At 38.4% G+C, this 23,683-nt stretch overlaps 1 protein-coding gene across 19 annotated transcripts in view; it reads left to right on the forward strand.

Annotated features, from left to right (window-relative positions):
- ROBO2 (roundabout guidance receptor 2) overlaps positions 1–23,683 on the forward strand; it is a 1,092,721-nt gene that overhangs the window by 634,751 nt on the left and 434,287 nt on the right. For 2 of the 19 annotated variants that reach the window (XM_021299766.2, XM_065064298.1), the window contains exon 1: positions 621–1,768. The exons of 16 other annotated variants lie outside the window; for them this stretch is intronic. In XM_021299766.2, the coding sequence (XP_021155441.2) occupies positions 1,714–1,768 (55 nt within the window). In that variant the 5' untranslated portion in view covers positions 621–1,713. Of the gene's footprint in view, positions 1–620; positions 1,769–23,683 lie in introns of those variants that run through there. One more of the 19 variants, XM_065064394.1, reaches the window with a different exon arrangement.

Below are 23,683 nucleotides of genomic sequence, written 5' to 3' on the forward strand. Positions count from 1 at the left end.
CACTCTTAAATTCCGGTCTCGATCCCGTTGCTCCTTTCTTCGCCGTCCTGGCTCTTTTCCTGTGGTGGTTTCTTTTTTTTTTTTTTTGTGCCGTTTGACAAGCCTGTGTCGTGCGTGCAGGGGTGAGGGGCTGTCTTGCCTTGTTCCCTCGGGGTTACGTGGCCCCTTCTCTTGTCTCCCGTCCCCAACACCCCCTCCGCCAGCCTCCGGGCATCACGGTCAGTTCCGCGAAACTTTGCCGCTGACGGGAGTTCCCCGCACCGAAGGGCCCCGGGGAGGGCAGGGAAGGGCGCGGGAGACGCGAGGTGGGAGGGCTGCTCGTTCTGGTTTTGCACTGAGCAAGCCCGCCAGTCCTACAGAGTTTGTAGGTCACGAGTGATCCATTTTATTTGCTACCTTTCCTTTTCCACAAAGCGGATCAACAGAAAAAAATCTCTGGGGAAGATCCTTTCAAGGGTCTCACTCCCAAGTATCGGTGTATGTGCGGAGAGGGAATGAATAATTAGAGAACAGTTCCACGAAATCACTTAGCGAAAAATTAGCTGCCCATTAAATGGGAAGCGGTGAGGAGCAATCATGTAAATTCTACCTACACCCAACTATAGAGGAAAGGCGGGGGTGGGGGGGCACTGCCTGCAGCAAGCCTGATTTCCAGTCCTGTGGCTGTGTTCTTATATCGCCGTCCCCATCTCCCTACCCCGGGCGGAGAGGGACGTGTGGGTGTGGAGCACAGTGGTTTAGTCCACACCCCGCAGCCTTCCTTCCCCAGGCAGCCTCGGGAGCCGCGCTCATTCTCCTCCCTCTCCTTGCCAGCCGGTGTGTCCGCGGTGGCAGGAGCTGGAGGCGGCGGGAGAAGAGAGAGAAGGAGGTCGGAGCGGCGGACACCGGGCTGCCGGGGCCGCCCGGGAGAGCTGCTGCGGCGGGAGGCCCCCGCACCCCCTGCCGCACGCACCCCCCGCCGCCGCCACAACTGCACGGCAGCAGCCCGCCGCCGCTCCCGCCCTCAGCGGCACCGCGCTGGAGTTACTGCCCTCAAGCAGTTTCCTCTCCGGTTTTCAGTGAGGAGGGAGGTGGAGGGGACCGGGCTTTATTTTGAGGGGATGCTGAGAAAGCCGTTCCCCTCCTGTAGCACATTGCCTAGGCGTTCCTATTATGGAAGTTAAGTGAGAAACTGCAGCTTGAACTGATTTGGTAGAGAAAGAGAGAGAAAGGGGTAGGGGGAGTGCGAGAGGAAAGCAAAATAGCCAAACCAAGCCAATGATTTTCCTGCAAAGTGCCGGGAAGTTTGTGGAGCACTTTCTAGGAATCAGGTCCTTTCTCAAAGTCTCTTCTTGTCTTCCGAAGAAAGAGCTTGCGTTTGGATTGCCATGGATCCTAAAGAGAGTCTTAGACACACTTGAATAATTCCTCTGCTTGGGCTGGATTGGTGGGAATTTAGGAAGGAGCGTGTGTGCAAAGCAGAAGCCTTCGGAGCTCGCTCGCTGCTCTAATCTGTATGGATCTAGAAGTGTCACATTCAAGACCTTTCCTTCTGCAGCTTTTGCAGCTTTTGATTTCAAGATTTCCCTTTCCACTTTAAGTAGCTGCTAGGAAACTGAAACTTTTGCACCTACCTCTTACTGGCTTTGGGTACCTTTTTTTTTTTTTTTTTTTTTTTTTAATCTCCGTGGAATTGGTCTTGCAAGCAATCGGGATTGTTTTTAATATGTCAAAATGGGTCTGCTGACGCCACTCCTGCTCTTTGGATTTGCACTTTTTCAAGTCTATGGTAAGTTCGCTTATGTTACATATGCCATTTCTGTGCAAAATTCCCCTTCATCTGAATCTGATTTGGGACAGCACATGGACGGCATTATAAGCTTTAGCATTACAGAGCCTTAAGTTTGTTTATGGTATAAAAATGGTATTTCGGGGGGGGGCGGAGGAGAGGGAGAATTTGTTTCCAATAAGTACTCCTCCCTGTCTGATAACTTAATTAAAAAGCAGCTTATGAATGGAATAATGTCAGCTTGAAGTAGCGAGGAAAAACTACCATGCTAAATCTTTTATTTCGGGGACGGGAAGGAGGCAGAAAGGCAGACAGTTGTTGTAGCTGATATTACTTTGCCTCCTTCTATTGTTAAACTTTACACTGGGAGAGCCAGCTGATGAAATAAATAGGTTAGCTCTGCCTCGGCTCCAGGTGAGGGGAATTGGCGAATTTCCAGAGTCCCTAAATGCCTCCTTTGGCGCTGGCGGAGGCTGGAGCAGGCGCTGGCGCGGGGCAGACAAGGCAAGCAGGGTGTGCAGGGCGGTGGGCAGCACGGCACCACGGCACCACCCACCCCCTCACCCCCCCACCCCCCCCCGCCGCACCCCTTGCGGGGCCGGGCAGGTGCGGCGGGCTTGCCCGCCACCGTGGGGCGGGAGTATCTTCCCATCGTCTTCCTCCTCACCCCCTCGTTACAGGCTTTTTCCCGGGGGAGTGGTGTCATGAAGCTTAGCACCGTTTGGGGGAAAGGGTAGATTACCTCTTTTCTTTTTTCCCTTCCCTCCTGCCCCCCTTCCGCCCCGCACTCAACCCTTTGGGTCTGCTCTACAACACTTCCTAAGGTTTTCAAGTTCAGCGGTGGGGAGCTATAAATTAGCATCTTGGGGAAGTGCGTTTTAGTAGGGTGGAAACTTCAGTGCAAGGGTAAATTGTCTTTCGAAGTAGGGGTTGGCGCTGTACTACTGCAGTATGGCCGTTAGATGCGTTATAGTAGTTCAAGCACGCGACTAGGAAGTGAGCATCTGTAACAGCATACAGTTCTATGTGAGTGTGTGCTGGGACCAAATGCTTAGCAGTCCTCCTGGTTTTGAGTATTTGCATCTCTAAACAGTCTTCTAGACTTTAGGTGAATTTAGTGTTTGGGACCCTGACTGGTTTTGCTTGTCCGTTAGAGCAAACTTTGTTCCAGCAATGTACTGCGTACAGCATTTACTTTATCAGTCCTGAAGCAAGGACTCTAGGTTTATTGTTTGCAGTCACAGGCTGCTTTGGGTATTTCTCCCCCTCCTCTCATCATTCCCCACCCCCTAGCAAGAAAGGAGGCAAAATAGATGAGAATAGGGAGACATTCAAGTACAGTTTTACATAGGTAGCATAATATGTGATGCAGTTTAATGTTTAGTTTAATCTACCAATAAAAAAACTTCTGGATAATGTATGTACATGCTAAACAGTAGGAAGTTTTAACTGTGAAAGAATTAATGGAACATTTCTGTTTATCAGCATGGTCATAGTTTTGCAGGGATTTTGTTTCCTGTTTGCTTGGTTTTTCTGACTGTAATATATTTTGATCCTTAACTTTGAGGCCACCAGTATTGGACATATCCTTGTACACAAACTGAAAACATTAGGCTGTAGAAATGTAATTATTAGTAAGTGTTTAGAATTGTATGTAGCTAGAAGGAATACAATTAAAGTGTTCAGTGGAAGTGACAGAGTGAATCAGAGGAGCTTGGTGTTACAGAATGTAATTAATGTACCAGCCTGTTTGGAGATATATGAAACAAATGCAATTAACCAGCTTGCTGGAACGACAGGAGCAAGACATAATTTATTCTGGTTTTGTCATGGGGAACACAAGTAGAACCTTTGTTCTGGTTTAGCCTTATAGGACTGGGCTGTGGGGGGAGGTGCAGGTGAAGCACATAGCTAATTTAAAGCATGCCCATTAGAAAATAATGCCAAGAAACTGCCCAGAATAGATGTGATCCTTCCCTTTTGTGAGAAGATATTGCAGAGACTGTCAAGTTTGCTTACGTTAACAACACAAATAAATAAAAAGCCTTGTGGATAGCACATCATGACCAAGTAGCTATAAGCTGTCATTATTGAAATGACTAACAAGTAGCTTTGAAGAAATACTGGCGTGCAAGCTTGGCACACAGTACTTTTGTCTCTTTAGCACCATAGTAATTATGATTACACCTTAGGGTGACATATACCACCAGTTGCTTTGAAAAGGTATACATCAACATTACCAGTATTTGTAATGCTTTAATTAAGAAAAAAGGCAAAACCCTGTAGACCACTTGTTTAATAGTTCCTTGGTTTGTTTTCTGTGTTTCAAAATTCTCTCTTAGTTTATTCTGGTTTTGTGAGGTTTTTGTTGTTGGGTTTGGGGTTTGTTTTTTTTCTTTTGGTATCAGGTCCAGACAGAGACACTGGCATTTGAGGCACATTAGCTATCCTTTTCCTGGTGACGTTAGTTTTGTTAGTGATTCTAAAGTGATATTACACAGTGTATAGGTGGTGTAGATCAAAATGATATTTTTTTCTTTAGCTCTCAATCTTGGTTACTGTTCTTGGGGGGGGGAAAAAAAAATCAGGCATGCAAAAAAACCAACCAACCAACCAAAAACCCATCCCACTAGACAGAGTCCGTACCATAAAATAAAACACTAGCTTTTGTAGTTAAAACAGCTGACTACATGTTCTTTTAAGTGTTTAATTGATTTCTTTCTTTGTTATGTGTTTTTTTTTTTTTCTCTCTTTCAATCATTATCAAAGCTTGAAAGAATGAGTATTAACAGACAAGTTCACAACTACTGTGAACACAGGTATTTGAATGTTACCATACACACTGGTTTTAGTGGGCCAAACTCTGCCCTGGTAGGACTCGTAGTGCTTTCAATGAAAGTGACAACCTTTTGTGTCAGGGCTGGCTTTTACCTATTGTTCCTTGAAAACTGCAAGTGTGATGTTCTTGAATGTATAATAGTGTTAAAGATATATAAGAATAGTTCTGTAAAAGCAGGATTTTATCTCTATATTAGTATACTTCAAAACTACTTTTTTTTCCTTATGAAAGGCATGCGTCTGAAATGGTGGGGTGGTTCAAATATTCTCTCTTTTTTAAAAAAAATTCGTTTTATTTCTTCAGACCAATGAGCTACACATCTGTGGCCTTGTGCAGGTCTCAGTTGCCTGTCAGAGAACATGGCTTACACATAAAGCTAGAGTATATTCTTCCAGTGAGCATTTATGCTGACAGGGTCTTGATCTCTCATGTGAGTTTTGCTGTTGATGGATAACCTTTGCTTCTGTGGAATGTGTGCATTTTAATGTATTAAGCGTAAAATTCTGAAGTGGAGAGTTTGTGTTTTTGTTTCCTTTAGCTTGTTCTTCTATGGGACTCAATTCTACAGAGCATTTAAGAGTGTGCTTCCATCACTTGTCAAGTATCTTGCTGAATTTCAATGTATTCCAAGCTAATCATATGCTTTAAAACTTTGCTGAGTAGGGATGAATTTATGCCTATGATTAAATGTTTTGCTGAATTAGTCTTAATATTTTGCTTTCTTTACTTCCTGTCTGGTAAGCTGTTATTGCAACAGCATGTATTTATGTCCAAAAGATAGGCAATTAGGAAATCTTGTCATTGCACTTCCAAAGATGGATTTGTTTGAAAAGTAAGGTGATGATCCAAGTAACTTTTTTCGTTCCTTTGCTAATTTGTTCCTTTGTTAATTTGGTATGCTGCAAAGGGTCCGAAATGCCACTGTTCTTTCAGAAAAGGTAGAATAGGGATTTTTAAACTTTCCTGTGAATCATACTACAATAATCCCACCATTAGGAACTTTCTGAAATGATGAGGTTGATGTTGCTTAAAGAAATTAAGCTTCAGCAATGCAGACTAAAGATATGTAACCTTGAAGACTGAAGGTTTTAAGTACATTTTTAAGGATACATAAAAAGCATCAAGGATATGTGCCAAAAAATTCAGTGAGAGGAAATGGAAGCTTTGGCCAGCCTGACCAGTCAACTCTTTTTCCAGGAGTTGCTTTTCTATAGCAATGCTGTGTAGGCTTATAGCTCTAAATTCAAGACATGCCCTGTCCGCTGCTGAACCATTTAGTGGAAATTACTAAAGAGTATGCAATGGCTTTTTAGCCATTTGCTACCCTTGAATTGCTATTCAAATATTGATCTCAGCTAAATAGATTGCTAACAGGTTCTGTACATTGTGTTTCAGCCACCTAAGAGGAACACTGCTGTCAGGTTTTATCTGTTATCTCAGCTGGCATGGCAGAGGTTGCTCTTCCTGTGGCTGCCATCTGGCTCACCACCTCTCATACCAACCTTGTGGAGGGTACTTAGTAATCACATTGATACTGTTTCTTGCCAAGAGACTGGGTTACTGTTGCCTTTTTTTTTTTTTTTTCCTACATTTCTATAGAAATCTCTTTGTGTTCAGAAGAAGGTTAAGTATTTGCTCTTGCTGAATAAATAAATGTTGTTTTTTTTGGTTCTGACTGGACAGACTTTTTTTTTTTTAAGATATATAATTAAGTGTTCTGTAAAAATTTAGTAATGTTATCAAAGCTTTCTTGCATTTGCATTTTTATAGTACATGTGCCTCGAATATTAAAAAAAAAAAAAAATCTTTCAATTTTTGTTAAATAGAAGGATATGAAATCCGGTCTTAAATTGCTACTTCAGAGGCTGTTGAAGATACCTTTTGTGTAGGAATAGTCATGTGGACTGTTACTTCTGAAATATTTGAATGCAAAATAGTTGCATGGTTATAAAGATTAGTGGATGTAGATTTTAGTCTCACCATCTTTACTCTTACGTCTGACTTGCACTATACAATGCAAACTGAGGGCTCTCTGCCCTTGAAGTTATGTATCCAGAAATAAGATTGAGTTGTTAGTTTTGTCCACACTTCAAGCTCTTTCCTTAAAAAAGTTATTGTCTGTGTTTAATAGCTTTTATTGTTATAGTGGATACTTAAACATGGCTCAGTTTATTTAGGACCTGATTCTGCACCACTGAAATCTATAACAATTTTGCTACCAAGTCCTTTGTGTGAAAGACCTTGAAGCAGGTGATGATATTTTGACTTACTGTAAGTAAAGGCTTGCATCTTAATCCATGTAATGTAATTTTGTTACGTGATGAAGCTGGCTTGTTGCTACATCCTTCCATGGCGATAGCTTCCAAATGTTACAGGGTACAAATGCATGTTGCTGGTTTAGTCCTGCTTACTCCTTTCCTTGTTCCTGTAGTGCTCTCTTCACTACTGCAGAGTATCTCTTTGTAATCAGAAAGGTGCTTATTGTGTTAGGTTGTGGATATAATTACCTGCTTTCTCAATGTTTTTTCAAGCCAAAAGTTCATGAAGTAAGAAACGGCTTTTTAATTCCATCTCTGCAGCTTATCGTGGCTTTGCTGCCATGGAAGAGATCCAAGATGTGCTCTTAATTTCATTAACATAATAACCTTCATCAATAAATACATGAACAACAACAGACAAGCTAACTAGTAGTACCCATGTAATAACCTGCTGATACCTATATTGAATCTCTGTGCTCTAGTGGCCAAGCCTAATTGAGATTCAGCTTCATACTATGAACAAACATGATGCGAAGATATTAATTTAAACAATGTTCTGGAAGAAGTAGTTTGGGCATATGCATTGAACTTGCTAGTCTATACCACTCTACCCCAGCTATATTTTTAGGCTAAGCGAATTGTAAACTCACGAAATAATGGTTATTATCTGCATATCTCTGTGAGTTAACATAATCCTTTTAATTGGATTTTGAGCTAACTTTATAGTTGTGTTCCAGATAGAGTGGCAAGCATCCAGCCCTGTGCTTAGTTTCTGAGCTTAGTTGCATTGTAAAACCATGTCAGTAAAAAATAGATTCATTTTGTTTGACGACAAAGTTATGTGTTTGCCTTGATATTTCTACCAGGAAACAATGTATCTTTGGCTTGCTGATAACTGAAGGCCACCAGTCTTCTAGTGATCCCAGTGTATATTGTGGAATCAATTGAGATTGTGTGTGCCCAGGTTATGTTGTAAACTTTTTGTGCTGTTTATCTGTCCTGATTGTGGAGATACTCATTCAGCTCTACCCACCAATGTGAATGATGACTGGAAGAACACAAAGCATTTTCAAAATCATTCCTTATCATTTTCAGGTGCTCATTGCAAAATACACCATTCCAGGCTTGATTTGGAGCCACCCTAATGATATGTGATGTTTGCTTGCAGAATCACTTTTCTTGTCAGTGAGTCTTCATTATACTCCTTCAGTTCCAGTAGAATTCTTCAGACTGACTACTGTGAAAGACAGTGGCCTATGATTGTGCTATTTAATGCTTTGTTGTAATTTATTTTCTCTCATTGCTTTTTCTCAGATAAATTGGGAGAACAGTTTCTTTGGTCTGATATATGGAAATGAACTGGTAGGATAAGAGGGGATGCCAGGAGGCGAAGTATGATCTTACTTGTTAGAGTTCACCTAGATGGTTATGCCACAATGTACGTTGTGGCATATGGTCATTTAGTTTGCATTTATGCATTGCTGATATAGCTTCAGCATAGCGTGCCAAGGAGAGAAGAGTCTTCCTGTAATATGCTAGTCATAAATACAGATTGGACAAAATAATAAAGAATAAATGGCCAGCAGCAAGTTGTACAACACAGTAAAATCTAGTTCAGTTCTGTTGTTCACCTGCCATTGATTGCAAGAGAAGCTGAGTGGAAAAAAAAATTAGCCTTTTAAAACCAAAATGTCAGTTAACTAACATCAGTCAACTTATTTCTCATTCGTAATGAATGGAGGGACTGTGCATATGAGGGTACCAGAGATGTTTTTTTACTGCTGTGAAAATGTCAAGAGATAAGCAGTTATAAAAAGTATTTTAATGCTGCACGAGCCCTATAATTGTGGTTTCTCAAGCTGTCATTCTGTCCAGTTTTCAAAGTCCACATCTCTCTCCTGTAGCCCAGATGACTTCATCCTGACAAAAGGAGTGGTCAGTTTTAACAGTTTATGTTGTATCCCGAAGAGAAATCTAACAAAGGGATGGGCAATAGTTTCTTTTGTCTTTGTATTAGAAGAAATTCACACAGCATAGCAATGTTATTGGACTATGAGTTAGTTGTAGAGGGTGTGTTTTCTACACCTGGATTTCCTTTCCTCAGTCAACTTGATCTTCTCTTTGGGATTTTCACTCCATAGTGGAGGCTGCAGAAAAAGCATCTGTGGGTGAATCCTTCTTCTCACTTTCCAGAGATGAAATATTGTGCTCAACATATTACGTCACCTTCAAGACCTAGAGATGCTTAATGGTCCTCTGTGTACACGTACACTAGTATTGCTCTGCTACGACAGTTTTCTGGGGAAAGAAGTGACATGGTAAACTGTGAGAGGAGCAGGAGAGTAGCCTGATTTGATGGATTAAATGACTACCCCATATTTGAAATGAGGAATGAGGCGAGAGAGAGAACAGCAGAGGAGCTGGGCTACAGGGCGTGTGGCTGGGTGAGGCAGCATAGGGAGTCAAAAGGGGAGCAAAACACTGTCATGCTTTACTTGATTGTGCTGATACCTGATAATTTCAGGGTTGTTTTATACACAGTATGTTTAGACTTTTAACATTGCTATGTAATTTGTACTTCACTTATCCATGAAGTGAATAAACCTCTCTGTTAAATTGTTTAAGTCCAGATTTGTTTGGAGTGGCTGCAAGAAAACACTAAATTGTGATTTGACACACTGAACTAAGGCCTTTGCTGGTTTTAACTTGATGCACTGCAGAAGTGCTGTGATAGAGTGGATGGATTTTTTTATGTTTATGTTTTTATGATATGTAAGAGAAATTCAGTGGGCTAACTAAAATAGTTGGTTTACACCAAGGCAACAGCTATTAAACAAAGGACTTTCCGTGGAAAAAAATAGCTATCAGAAATAATGCAGGCTGTATTTTACCCTTGATCTGTTACATCTGTTCTTACCAAGCTGGAATTTAAAATACAATGCTTTGATTTAAAGCTACTCAATGTGATGGATCTATTCAGACTTATGCCTAAATTATAAACTTCTGTGTTTTCTTCTGCATGAATTTGATTCATCATCTTAAACTGTACAGTCTCCTGTTTATGTAATGAGACCAGACAGATTGTTCTGTAAGATCAAGTCTCATGGGCTAAAATCCCAGCATTTGGAATAGGGGGATTCTATGGTAAAATTGTCTTTTAGTACTCTTGTATTTAAACCTCTAAAAATAGTTCTGTTTGTGTACATGTAGTTTTTTTAAAAAAAATATATCTACATAGATACAATTGTATCTCTATGTAGATATAATGAAATAAAATAACTTTAGAAGCTGTAAGGAATACAATTTATGTCCCTGAAGGCAAAACTGTAAACAGTAGCAGGAACTGTTAGAACACTGAATTAAAAGAAAATAAAATGTGTGATGAGTAGACAAACAGATATTTAATTTAATATGAATCAGTATAAAACAGAATGGTGTATTATTATTTACTGAATCCTCTTTGACAACTGCTCGGTTTAGGATGAAATGCAAAAGAACATATGCCTGGCTTTGTATGACCCCAAATTTCTGTTCTCCCTTTCAGCAGACAACATGCCTTTTTTCCCCTAAGTGATTTTTAGTTGCTAGGAGAAGTGCAATAGTCTGCCTTGCTCTTATCCAGCGGTAGAAACGAAGAGTGTATTGAGGTAAAGAGAGGGGCAAAGCACAGTATAGGCCATGAATTACAAGTTGTCTCTGATATGTCCACTTTGTTCCCACTTTTTCTTTGAAAACTTTTGTTTTTACTAATGGTGTTTCTTTTCAGCTGATCTCTCAAAACCATACATAGAGTGAAAAAAAAAAAAAAAAAAGTGCTGTTAAGAGTCCACTCAGAAGAACAAAAAAAGGAGGAGGAGTCTTGGAGACTTATTCACGAGGCCACAGTGGTAGCAATGTGCAACTCAATGAATAGCTTCAGTCAGCTGCTGTTAAAACTGGATGATTGATACCTTGTGTTTTTTGCTAGGACTAGAAAGTACATAGTCTTCATAGTGGTCCTGCCAGTTCTAATGCAACTATATTTAAGTTGTTTACAAACTATCTTCGATCTTAAGTATATACAGTATTCCTGAAGCATGTTTGGAAAATTCAAATAGTAATGTTGCATACATTTATTAAAATTAGAATGATTAATAATCATGCTACTCTTGCTCTAGTTTGCGAAATCTTCTCTAAAACAGAGTGTGAAACACGCTCTAGATCATGCTTTTTGAATTGTGTACTGTAGCAAGAATCACTTGACCATCACCTCCTATAATGATCTAAAAGTGTGCTTAACCAAATGTCATTGGCTACTTTTAAACCCTTAGAGTTAAAAATGGTTTTATGTAGGTAGATATTGTAACAGGTATAAGTGATTAGACAATATTATCTATATTAATAGACTGTCAAAATAACAAGCGTTGTGGCAGTTTTCCCTTGAAATTGATTGCAGAATGAATGTGTAGGCAATATATTCTTTCCTTAAGTGCTTAATGAAACCTAGCCTCAAGAGCAGTCTTAAAACAATGATTACATCTCTCAAGAAAGACTGGTGAAGAGGTCATGTGTGTGGGTCCTATGAATGAGGAAACAGAACATGTGATTGCAGAGAACTGTGATTTGTGCTATAGAAACAGGTAACTGCCCGTGAACAGATCAAGCCTCTGTATCATTCCTTAACAGGAATAAGTGGTGAATGGCTAAGGGTCTCATTACCAATTTAGAATATCTTATTGACTCGGTTTAGTGACATGCAGATAATGGAGAAATTCAATGATGATGTAATTGGAAAAATAGTGCAGCAACTTGTACCAATTTGTTATTCCCATTTGAACAAAATAGGTTTCACCCACATTTCTGAAAGCATTGGGTGACCTGGTAGTACTGGATTCAGTCCCAGTGTAATTTAATGGAATTTGTGTCTGTTGAGGTCAGGGCTGAATTTCCCCCTGGGGAAAGATGAAGATGGAAGGAGTTCTAGGTTAAATTACAGCTGGCTCTGTCTTACAGTCTGCTGATATGAGTGGAGTTTGTATGTGTGGTTCTTTTGTGTGTGGCGTGTGTTTATTTAGGTTTGGTTGTGGTTTTTTTGTTTGTTTTTCCTGATCATACAAATTTAAATACTATCTACAGTACAACTGAGTTTTCAGTTCCATGAAAACTGCAAGTGCTGAGGCCAAGAATTTTCCCCCATAAATTACAGATATTGCTTCAGTCATTCTTCAGTGTTAGCCCAAAAGTACTGTTGTCCTTCTTCCTGCTGAGAACTGTGTGGGAAAACAGACACATTTTTGTCACTGCATGTGGATATTGGTTAGCAAAATTGGATTAACTGTTAATATGTTGATATAGAGGATATGCCTGGTACCACTCAGGAGCTTCATGGCAGATGGACGAATGAGGTCTGGTCTTTAAGAACACAGTGGTTGGTGAAAGAGGTATGCTAGTGTTAATGCTGAGGGCAGAAAGGATAACTTGAACTGTGTTGCTGCTGCATCTCTTTACCTGGTATTTAAAGAAAGACTACTTTTGAGGCTCAGGAGGATGAGAATGGTAGAATCACAGACTACGAATCTATCCTCTAGTAACAATTTTCCCTCATTTTATTTGATAATCCTACCACACTGCATTAAGAAAGATAAATGAAACAGAAGGTGATTCAGCACTAATGGATTTAGGACAGGGGCTGGGGGGAAGGAGATGCTGGTGCAGTCAAAATTTGAGCTATGCCTGTCCTTCCCTGTCTTTTCATTGTGTCCCCAGATACATGGTTCTGGGAATCTAAATGAGGAAGTCAGACCATATTACAACAAGTCCATGAGGTTTGTTGGTAATAATGAAACAGTCTGACTCACAACACTGATGGTACTGAACTGGTCCTTTTTGTGTTCTTCTTAATTAGTAGCTCTTAGTTAAAACCATGAGGAATGTTGTACTCTCTAAATTGACAGAAGTGTATGATGTTCTTGCACAGTGTTTGACTGAAGGCTGAATGACACATTGGTGAGGTTAAGATGGTATGCAGCCTGATTTCATAAATTTGAGGGGATTTTTGAACCTTCAAATTATGGAGAACTCAGGAATATTCTTTTGAGGAATTATTTTAAGTCACTAATCTGTGTACCTTCATTTATTATTTAATTCTAATGTGTTAGGCATTCAAAATGCCTTTCAATTCAAGCAGTGCTTGAGCAAGAGGAAATCTGATATCACTTATTAGTGCTATTTGTAAGCTGGAAGTGATCTCCTAATTTGAGGAATTTCAATCAGTTGTCATCTTGCCTCGTATTGATTAGGTTTTGTTATCTTAGGGTAGCTGCCCATAAATAGGACTGTTGAAACTTAACTGCTGATAAAATGGCACTAAACCTTTTTTTTTATACGTCACATGTGAGGCATACAGTTTTTGGGGTAAAAATTACTCTGAAAGATATCACTTTAAACATTGAAGAGGGAAATTTATATTTATTTTGAGAGGTATTGCTGGATTGTTAGATAAAGTGATGTCCTTTCACCTCCAAGGCAACAGTTTAAATTAAGCCCTAGATCTGAAGTTAATTGAGATGAATGGTTTTAGCTGTCTCTGGTGTAAAGAAGTCCACATTACAAAATTGCTATACATCTATTTTTGCAAACTTGGCATAATTGGCATTCTCTTAGGACTGAATTGGCATTGAAAGTGAACTATTTCTTCTTGCTTAGGAAGATGTTGCCTCTAGGTCAGGGTAAATGTCATTGTCAGGTCTCTGAAGGAAATCTGCTCCTGCCTCTAATAATCCATAGCTGAAATATTGGGAAAAAAAAAAATGCTGTGGCTGGTCTTTTTAACTCAAAAACAACTTCAGAGTAAAGAAAGTGAATCACTATGAGACAGGGACCTTATTTTCTTGCATTGGGTAGGAATTCAAATGCTCAGAGGCATTAAAATTTGCTCATGACAAGTAGCCTAACACTTCAGTGATGGTCTTCTGAACCATCACTCTTTCCATATCTCTTCTGCAAAAGAAGAGATGTGGAAAGAAATATAAATTAATGTAGAATACATTGTTATTTACTAAGGACTAGGTTGAACATGAGTGAAGGAAAGCATGTGGCTTTACTTCCCCACTTGCCTTGGAGGGTCTCAAGGAATTGCATTTCCTCTTTTTACCATGAAGGTGGTGAGGCACTGGAACAGGCTGCCCAGAGAAGCTGTGAATGCCCCATCCCTGGAAGTTTTTAAGGCCTGGCTGGATGGGGCTTTGAGCAACCTGGTCTAGTTGAAGGTGTCCCTGTCCATGGCAGGGGGGTTGGAACTAGATGATTAAGATCTCTTCCAAGCCACACCATTCTTATGATTCTATCCTTCTTCCATGGGAGAAGCAATATGTATGATACTGCTGTTGTCTGAAGAGTTTTTGTTTGTTTTCCTACTCTTGCTTTTATATCTTCTGAACCGAAGCTTTGGAGCTAGTCCTGTGCCTCCCATGTTTAGTTGGCAGAAGATGTGAAGGAGTGCATGATGGACTACATAACTTCTAACCAGTGCCTCAGTTTTAACCCCTGGAGTGGGCTGAAGTATTGGGAGGCAATGAAGGAACCTGTGTCTGCAGTTTGATCAGTGTGTTCTGTTTGGTGTTATCCAAGGCAGTTTTCCAGGGTTAGGCATAATGTATGAAGTGCTGTATTAGCACAAGTGGAGAACATGATTTCCCCAAATCTTTAGATTTGGATGAGAAAAGTATCACAAAAAGTACTTAGGACAGAAATTGGGGAAAAATTTCCATGGAGTCAGTGGGTCATATTCATTGAGTTCTGTTTGTTCTCTTCTGGTACTGAAAAGCAACTTCAAAATGGAATGCTGTCAAATTGCATATGTTTATATACATCTCTTAACTAATTAAGGAATAGTTTTCTTAAGGTCTTGAAAGATTACACCTTTTTTTTTGTGCTGATTTGCTATGTTCCTGTTTGAAAGCAGAACACAAAAATTGTTTTATTTATAAAAATAATATGTTTAGAAAAATTATTTGTAAAAAATCTCCAGTTTTTCAGATTTTTTTTTTTTATTAAGAACTTGAAAAATACTTCAGTAGTGTTTGGTTTATTTTTATAACATATACAGTTATACATTTATAAGACAATCAGATAACTGCCTCATATGTGTCCATAGCAGGATTTGGTGAGTGAACACAGGTGCTGCAAATCTGAGTAAATATTTTGTCTAAATATTAGGTCAAATTTAATTACATGTTTGAAAGTGTGCACCTTTTGTTTCAATAACAAGTGTCAGGGTGAATGGGAGGGGAGGAGAGAGGAGCAGGAAGAAAAAGCTTATTTTCTCTAATTGTCATACTCTCAAAAAACCCATGGAATGAACTGTCTTATCATATGATTAATGCTAGCTACTTACCGTGATTTCTAGTGATAGCAGATAGACAGAATTTTGTGGTAGATTTTCTTAGGTGAGCAGTTTTAATAAAGCACACATCTCGTGTAGTCTTTTGTTGTATCATGTGTAGAACTTATTGGCAGGAATGGGACGTGAGCTGTTCTAAGCCTTAACTAGCTAAAAGGGATTAACTTTACACAGAGGATTTACTAATGAAGACATGGCACTTACAAACACACAGAAGGAAAGTGAATTGCTGATCAAGAAATTCTGTCTAGTTGTCCTCTAAAACACTTAGCTTTTTTTAAATGCTACTTATAAATGTACTATATTGTATAAATCTAATTGGATACTATTATCACATTTTGTCTTCCTGCTTTTATAGTAGTTTCAGTCACTGGCAGTCAGAGTAACATACTAGCTATGGACAGATAGACAGGACAGTCAAACTGTAGTCTGTGATGGCAACCGGTGTGGTATTTATTCTTCTGATAGTTAATTTTCATATGCTTAGGGGTAGATCCTACTACTCGAGCCAGGAAATAATTGGTTTTTGAAGGGGTGATGCAAGTAGTTCTAATCTGCTCTGGGATTTGTTTAAAAAAGCAAAACAAAACAAAAACAAAAATCCCAAACCCAAACCAAAACAAACCCAATACAACCAAAAACAAAGTCACCACACAAATGAGCAAAAAATAAAGAAGTGAAATTTTTTTATTGAATACTCTTGACATACTTCTGTTCTGTAAACAATGAGTTTGCTCACCTGGCTTCCCGCTGTGAAGCTTCAACAGGGTTTAAAAAGCAAACAAGAAATCAAAGCCAAAATAAGAAAAATAAGTTTCTCCACTGAAGTTTAAGAAGGCTTGCTGACAACTGGTTTCATGGTCACTCAGTCTCTGATTTCTGACTTGTGTAATTATTAGTTGGGAAGGATAGGAGAAGGTGCAGATTGGTATGTCACCTTTAAGAAAATGACGTTTTTTTTTCCTGAGAGTTGTGTGATCTTGTCAGAACACATTAACTGTGTAGGCAGAGATCAAGCACGTATCAAAAAGTTAAAAAAAACATACCTATTGCCTCTGATTCCTTCCCTTGCTTTCTTATCATATCAACTGCAGGTTCTGTAGCGAGACAGACCACCTTGATCTGTATTTCAAATGCATCGTTGCTGCAAAGGTTTGAAGCAGATTTTAAGGTATTTTAGACTTACCATCCCAAGTGGAATGATCCAGGTTTTAGCTAATAGAGCATGAGACCTTTTTGTACTCTTTAAAATATACTGTTGTTGATACTTTTTCAAATATATGTTTATACATATGAACATCCGCATCCACAATTGTAATAATTAAATGAGGTAATATAGGTGTTCTATTTTACTTGTAGGGGAATATAAATATATTATCTGTAACAAACAATACTGTTTTATCTGAATCCAATATAAAAGTGAACAGTCATTTAAGAAGTCATTTTTGAATAAGGAATAGTAAAGCATTTTGGAAAGGAAAAAACAGGGCAAGCACTTTGAGTCATTCCCAGCTTCTAAGTGTTTGTGCCTTATTGACTTCCTGAGGTGCTGTCTTTGTGGTTAACTTCTTTTGTGAATTTAGCTAGCTGTTTTCTTTCTGGTGTGTGGTTGTGTGGGGGTTTGTTTGTTTGTTTTGGTTTTTTTTTGTTTTTCTCCCACCCAATACTTATTTGCTTTTTGCCCTTTGAGTTCTTTCGTAGTAGAAGTAACAAAATCATTCCAGCAAACCATTTCCTCCAGTATTAGCTGGCGTCTATCCATAGATCAATTCATTTGCCTGGTGTTGTTAGAGCACTAACAGAACCGAAGGAATCACTATAGACTTTTTTTTTTTTTCTTTTCTTGCTATAGTAAAATGAAATAATATTAAATAACATACATAGACTTGACACCTGTTGAGCAGGGCACCAAAATAAATTTTAAAATACAGTCAATGTTGAAGTTTTTTGCACCACTGTAGTGATTTTTGCCTGCAAGGTTAGTGATATAATCCTATGAGGTTGTTGCATTTGATTTTGATGTTAACCTTTAGGATAGCTGATAAACTGACTTTCTTCTGGCAGGCATCATTAATAGGAGGCACTGTGCTGTCCTGAATAATTTTCCTCACAATTAGCAGCATTGATCTTGTAGGTGCAGCAGCAGCTGAAGTTCCTTGAGGCAATCAGTGAGTGAAACTGGTTGAAACTCACACCGAACTGCAAGACAATTGTTCTCATTTGACCATTACAACAACGATTTTTTTTCTGGTCCTTGTTTGTTGATTCTTGAAAGCAGTTTATTCCTCATGCTTTGATATTTCTCACCAATGATTCCAAGGCAAGAAGTGAAAGTCTATATCTGGCTAGCTGTGTCTGTAGGAACAGTTCTACTTGGTAATTCTGGATGTGAAGATAATCTGTAAATTACTTTTGTACAGAGACAAAATGTCTTGGTATCTCAAATATAATGAAAGCTGTGGGTTTTTTTGCTGGGGAGGGGAAGAGGTTGAAATAATTTCCAGTTGAAAAGCCACCTTCATCCAATTATAAATTAGTATTCATTAATACTCATATACTGAACTTCAGGAGAGACTTTACATACCTCTGCTGTCTACTAATAAGGTTTCATCTTAGATGCACAAAAGCTCTTAAGGAAGAGGGTCATTTGTATGAAAGTTAGGAAAATCACCCTGTGCTTTTGTAGTGAGGATATTTTGCCTATTGAGCGGGCTTCAAAGAAAAACTTGATACTGATGTGGGAGAATAGACTGGACTCTGTAGAGCTGCTGAGGAGCATAGAAGGGCTGTAGGGCTGGGGGGAGCGTGAACAGGGAGAGTACTGTGTGAAAAGACTATCTTGTCATGTGCTAAATGCACATCTTGATCTGACTGTGGGTGTGAGCCTTCCTTCATTAATATTATTATCTAGTCTAAGGGTTGGCAACAGTTCATTTTGACAAAAATCCAATCTTGAGCTTTGGTGAAAAATGTCTTAAACCACACTTGAACTAGTATCTCAGCTTTCTATTGGCTATAACATTCTGTCAAATCTTCACTGTACCATTAAGAGGGGATAATCGAGTGGTGCTTTTCTTAAAGTTTGTGGGGTATAGTAGAACAATGCAGAAGTTGTAAGAGAAGGGCTAAAACCAGGCAAAAAGTACACAGATGGGAAAAAATATTTATACTTCTCTTGGTGGTTACAGTTACTGAGTGCCTGGGAGACTTTGTGCTAGGACTTGCACTCTGATATGAGGAGAAGTGCTGGAAGCAGCACTGATTAGGAAAGCAGCCTTTGAGTGGATAGCATTTTTCTGGGCTTGATTTGTCTTTAAGGGATCATCTCTGGTGACAGCAGATTCTATTTGTCTTTTTTATAATTGGCTTGTTTAATGTCAAGGATGCTTGAAATTTAATTAGATGACTAGTTTTGTTGAGAAATAGCATGCCGGCAGTAAAGCAACTTTTGACTTTCCAGAAAAAGATGGTTGGAACACATTGTGTAGTCCTGTATGTAAATATACGTTACAGAGTTTCCATAAATACAATACTTCATTGCTGATAGGGATGTTGGTCTTTCTGGTACTTCCTACATTCTGAGATGTTGTGGTATGAGCCACTGCAGTTGTATTTACAACACACAGCAAAGTCCTTGTCAGAAGTTAAGCCCTCTCTGACAAAGTGTGGAAAGTATCTTAGATCGTTAGTTTTTTACCAAGCAACAGTGCGGTGAAGAGACATTGGTAATCCTGTCCTATTGACATCGGTTTTAAAACTTATAAATTGATTCAAGTACAAGAAAATGGCAAGTCTTTCCAGAATAACGACATTAGTAAATAAAAAGTGATGCTGTCAATGTATTATTTGTTCTATGTAACAAAAATTGTTGCATTTTCTCTATAGATTATGGGGAATATGGATATATAACACACAAATCCTGATGGAATGCTAATTTAATTTGGGTTATAAATCCTGCTCTGAAACATTGAGGATTTTAATTTCTTATAACAGCCTACATGTCTTTGTCTGCTGCATCAATATTATTAATATGCTTCCAGACTTATAATGTACTAATTAATTTTTTTTAAAGCAAATAAACTGTTTTGTGTATTTTAGGAAACATAACATCTTGATAATCTAGTGAGGAAAATTGTATGTTTTTATATATGTATATAATATAAATATATTATAACTATATATAATATTAAATAAATATATAGATAATATATATAATAAGAAAAAAATAAAGATAATTAGAATCATAGAATCATTTCCATTGGAAGAGACGCTCAGGATCATTGAGTCCAACCATAACCTAGCTCTAGCACTAAACCATGTCCCTAAGAACCTCATCTAGAAGCCTTTTAAACACCTCCAGGAATGGTGACTCCACCACTTTCCTGGTAGATATAGCCCTTGTACAGGCATTTTACATCTTCAGAGGTATAAATTGGCTAAGGTATTGTAGTAATAAAAACTGGTACTTTGTGCATTTCCATGTAGTTTATGCAAAATTAATTTGTAATTATGAAAGAGTTTCATTTTTTGGCTAAAGAAACATTAAACTCATAAGTCCTGGCAAAGTGAAATTAACTCTAAATGGCTCTAGGAACCTGGAGCTTCCAGGAATTCCAAGAGAACAGAGTGTAAAACTCAAACACAACAGGCCAAGAACTTGCAGGTGAATCTTTCCTATGACTGTGCAGGAGCATAGCAGGAGGAGAGTGATAATGGCCATGCGTTATTGTAAGCCCGCTGTGCATGCAGGATATAGGTCAGGAAGACACTCTAGTAAGATGATGATACTATTTGTTACGTGGGGTTTTTGTCAGTGAATCTCAAAATGTTTCACAAAGGAATTGTGCTAACATCTGCATTTTAAAAATAGAAAAAATGAGGTAAGGGGTGAGCGAAGTATCTACTATGATAGAGTCTGGAACTGAACTTGTATGTTGTGTGTTCAGAGCACACGTGACTGTACATGGGTGCTGGAGTGGCATATGTGTCCTGACAAAACGAATTTTGCTTGGGAAGGATTTGATTGGCATAGAATTGAAGGAAATAAATGTGTTGCCATCCACAGGGAGAACAAAAAGGTCAGAGAAATAGAGAACACTATTTTGCAGCTCCCACTGTGGTTAGCTGTCCTTGTATATGATATCCTGTCTCAAAGTGACAGAATTTCTCGTTACTTGGATCCATAGGATAGCAAATCTGTGTGTATGGTGCTATGTAACAAGCATCAAAATTTGCTGCTATTTTAATTCAGCATGTTTTCTGTGAGGAAATTTCAAGCTTTCCTGAACAAAAATCAGCTTAAATGAGAACAGTATCTAATACAATTTTAAGTTTGAAAACACTTCCAAGGAAGAACTTGAAAGCAAAATAATATATATGATGTTCCAGGAAGTAACGCTTTCTGTAACAGCAGAAAAATGAAGATCCAATTTATGTTCCTCAGTAACTGCCTTTTTTTTTTTTAGGGAAAGAATCACATGTGCAATTTCAGGGCACAATTTTACCTGTTCTGTTGCATTTTAATGTAGCCTTTGAAAATCATCAGAGTTATCAGTTTTGCTTTGAAAGAGCACATTCTGCAGGCTGTGATAATATCACTTCTTCAGGTAGTAGCAGCAGGAAGAAGCAAAGACTAATGTTAGGTTATGTGTGAATTTGGTCTGGATGAAAATGTTCTTGTTAAGGATAACCTTAAATGGAGAATTTTACACTAAAACAGGCAAGCAAATGATGATTTAGGCATTCAGATGTGAAGTGAGTGAAGTTACATGGTTACTAAGACAAAAGGACCTCATGAAGTTTGTAATATGGTTAAGAAAGAAAAAGGGTTGCAATCCAGAAAAATTTGATAATAAAATCATGTGCATTAAGGAATAAGATGATTGCCAGTGACCTATGAAAGAAATTTTTATACTCACCTTTAGTACAGTGTACCCTATGTAAGTTAAGGATACAGGTGTTAAGTTAGCTGCTGTAAGACAGAAGATATTCAACATGAGAGATCAGTAGTATGGCTTAGTAAAGCATTGCAGTTTTAGGAATGACAAGCTACTACATCAGTTTTGCAAGAGAACAGAATGAAGCTGAAACTTCACTTGAATGTAAGCTTCATGCCAGCTTTCTCCAGATAGGGGAATTTAGCTTTCTAACACATGGGTCTGGGTCTCTTGATTTAAAACCTTGTTAGCAAACTGAAGAAAATTCAGAGGTGATGATAAGAGATTAGTGAGAACTTGGAAAAAGTTTTATGAGCAACTGAAAGGGAATATGCCATGGGAGATAAAGGAAGAATCAGCCAGACTGTTACTGTGGTGAATGGTGAGTTTTTTTCCCCTCATTTTTTACATGTTTCTTCATTTTGTCAGACAAAATACTTAAGATGAGGGTTAAAATGTAAAGTCTGTCTGTATCTTACAAAAAACATGATGTAGTGTTGCAACTAATTTAACTCAATCTTGAAATTTAAAATTGGAGACTAATGAAATTGAAACATTGTAAGGCATGGAAATGCATAGTTAAATGTTAAAATGATGAGCTCTAATGATTACAAGTATTTCAGAAGTGTAACAGAATGTGGCTCAACTGGTTATAATGCACTGGCATTGTGCAGATGACATTTTAGACTTGTATTCAGTACGGAACCCTCTTTCCATTAAGATAACGGACAGTACATTCCATTTAAGTAATTTTAAAGGGGGCTAAACAAAGCTAGTTACCACTCTGTAGCTGATAGATAAAAATGCCTAATGGATAATAAAAACTATTTCTGTAATCATCCTCAAGTGGTTATGTGTAGACAAATTCACTGTATCCTAAAACATTATTTTAGGCAGGATATTTTAGGCATTTAATACTGAGAACAATGTGTTGTACTGTAATGGTTGTCAGGCTGACAAACTCTGAGGAAGATGCAGATCATGAAAAGGGTTGCTCAAGGCATGAGAAACAAGAAACAGCTTGAAAAACATTGGTTAGGTTTGTTATTATTATTTTGAGAGAGAAGGAATGGAGTGGGTTTATTTTGTTTGATTTTTCTCCTCTCTCTGCCCCCCAATAAGACACATAAAATATGAAATGGTTTATCAAAGTGTGTAGTTCAAGGTGTAACCCGATCACCTGCAGCTGTTTGTGAAGGAATGTTTTTGCCCACATGCAGCTTTGTACAAGTGCAGCAGGTTTGTTGTTTTCCACTCTCTTTAGGCATGATCATAAAGTAGATGATGTATTTAGGGTCTGATATGGTGGGGCAGGTTTTATAGGGCTAAAATTTTGAAATTAATCTGGCTCCATTAAGTAACTCTATATGCTGTACTAATTAAGGTGCCACTCACTATGGGGAAAGTCCGCATTTTTATATGATTTGTTTTATATCTGTAATTGGAAAGTCAAATCTAGTACTTCATAACATATGGAGGAACAAGTTTGGAGGAGGGCACAGAAAGAAGAGTTTGGGGAAAATACTTGACCTTTTATAAAGAATTTAAGTGATTCTAAAAGCTGCATTAAGACATATGTTACTGGTACACAATGATTTGTGGTTTTACCTTATAATAGCAATTATAAAATCTGCATCTTGTAATTGTTAAATTTTACAACATTTTCTCTATGGTGGGTAACTGGAGTGATGTGGGGGGTTTTTAACCATTAATTTTTGTAACATAAGAGATGGCTTGAAATTAACATAATGTAATACAATTTGAGAGAAAACAGTGCAGAGTGGCACTGCAACACTATAAGGTGAAAATACTAGGTGATGCCCTTTCAATAGAGACCATTTTTGCCCAGTAGAATTGAAATCTAATTAAACAGATTTCTTTATCCCACAAGAATTAAAAAAAAAAAAAAAGTTCAGAACACACATTCAGGCATGGAAAGACCTGGGGAGATGCATGATTAATCTGAAATAAAAGTAAAGAAGTCTTTCATTATTCATCAGTTAATGACAGTTAGGAGCAAGCTGCAATGTTTCGATAAATGAGAGATGTAAAATGCTAGTGTGAAGCAGCCGTCTTCCTCTCAAAGTAGAACACAAGACTCAACCAAGCTCCTCAATGAAAATGCTAATTCCACATGATTAATTCTTTCTTCTTTTCTGTCAACATGAATATTAAGCAACTTCCCTTGCAGGGTCACTTGTAACCGTTTCACTTCAGGCTCCCCCTACTTGAAACATACAGCCTGACTTCAGCACATAAAATGACCTTTATTGTTTGTTCTGCCCCCTTGAACTGAAGTTCTTATTCTCATCATTTGGAGGAGGGGGAGTAAATGGTAGAACAAGCAGTCAGTGGGAATTACTGATATAACAGGAACAGGTTTTTGTCAACTGCTTTGGAAGTGGCAAAGAGGCTAGACTAGGTGACAGATATTTCTGTTTTAATGTGAAACAAGACCAATAAAGCACTTAAAATAGAATATGTCCTATCTTGAAAGCCTTC

Source organism: Columba livia, chromosome 1 (assembly GCF_036013475.1).
Source record: "Columba livia isolate bColLiv1 breed racing homer chromosome 1, bColLiv1.pat.W.v2, whole genome shotgun sequence".
Taxonomy (NCBI): Eukaryota; Metazoa; Chordata; class Aves; order Columbiformes; family Columbidae; genus Columba; species Columba livia.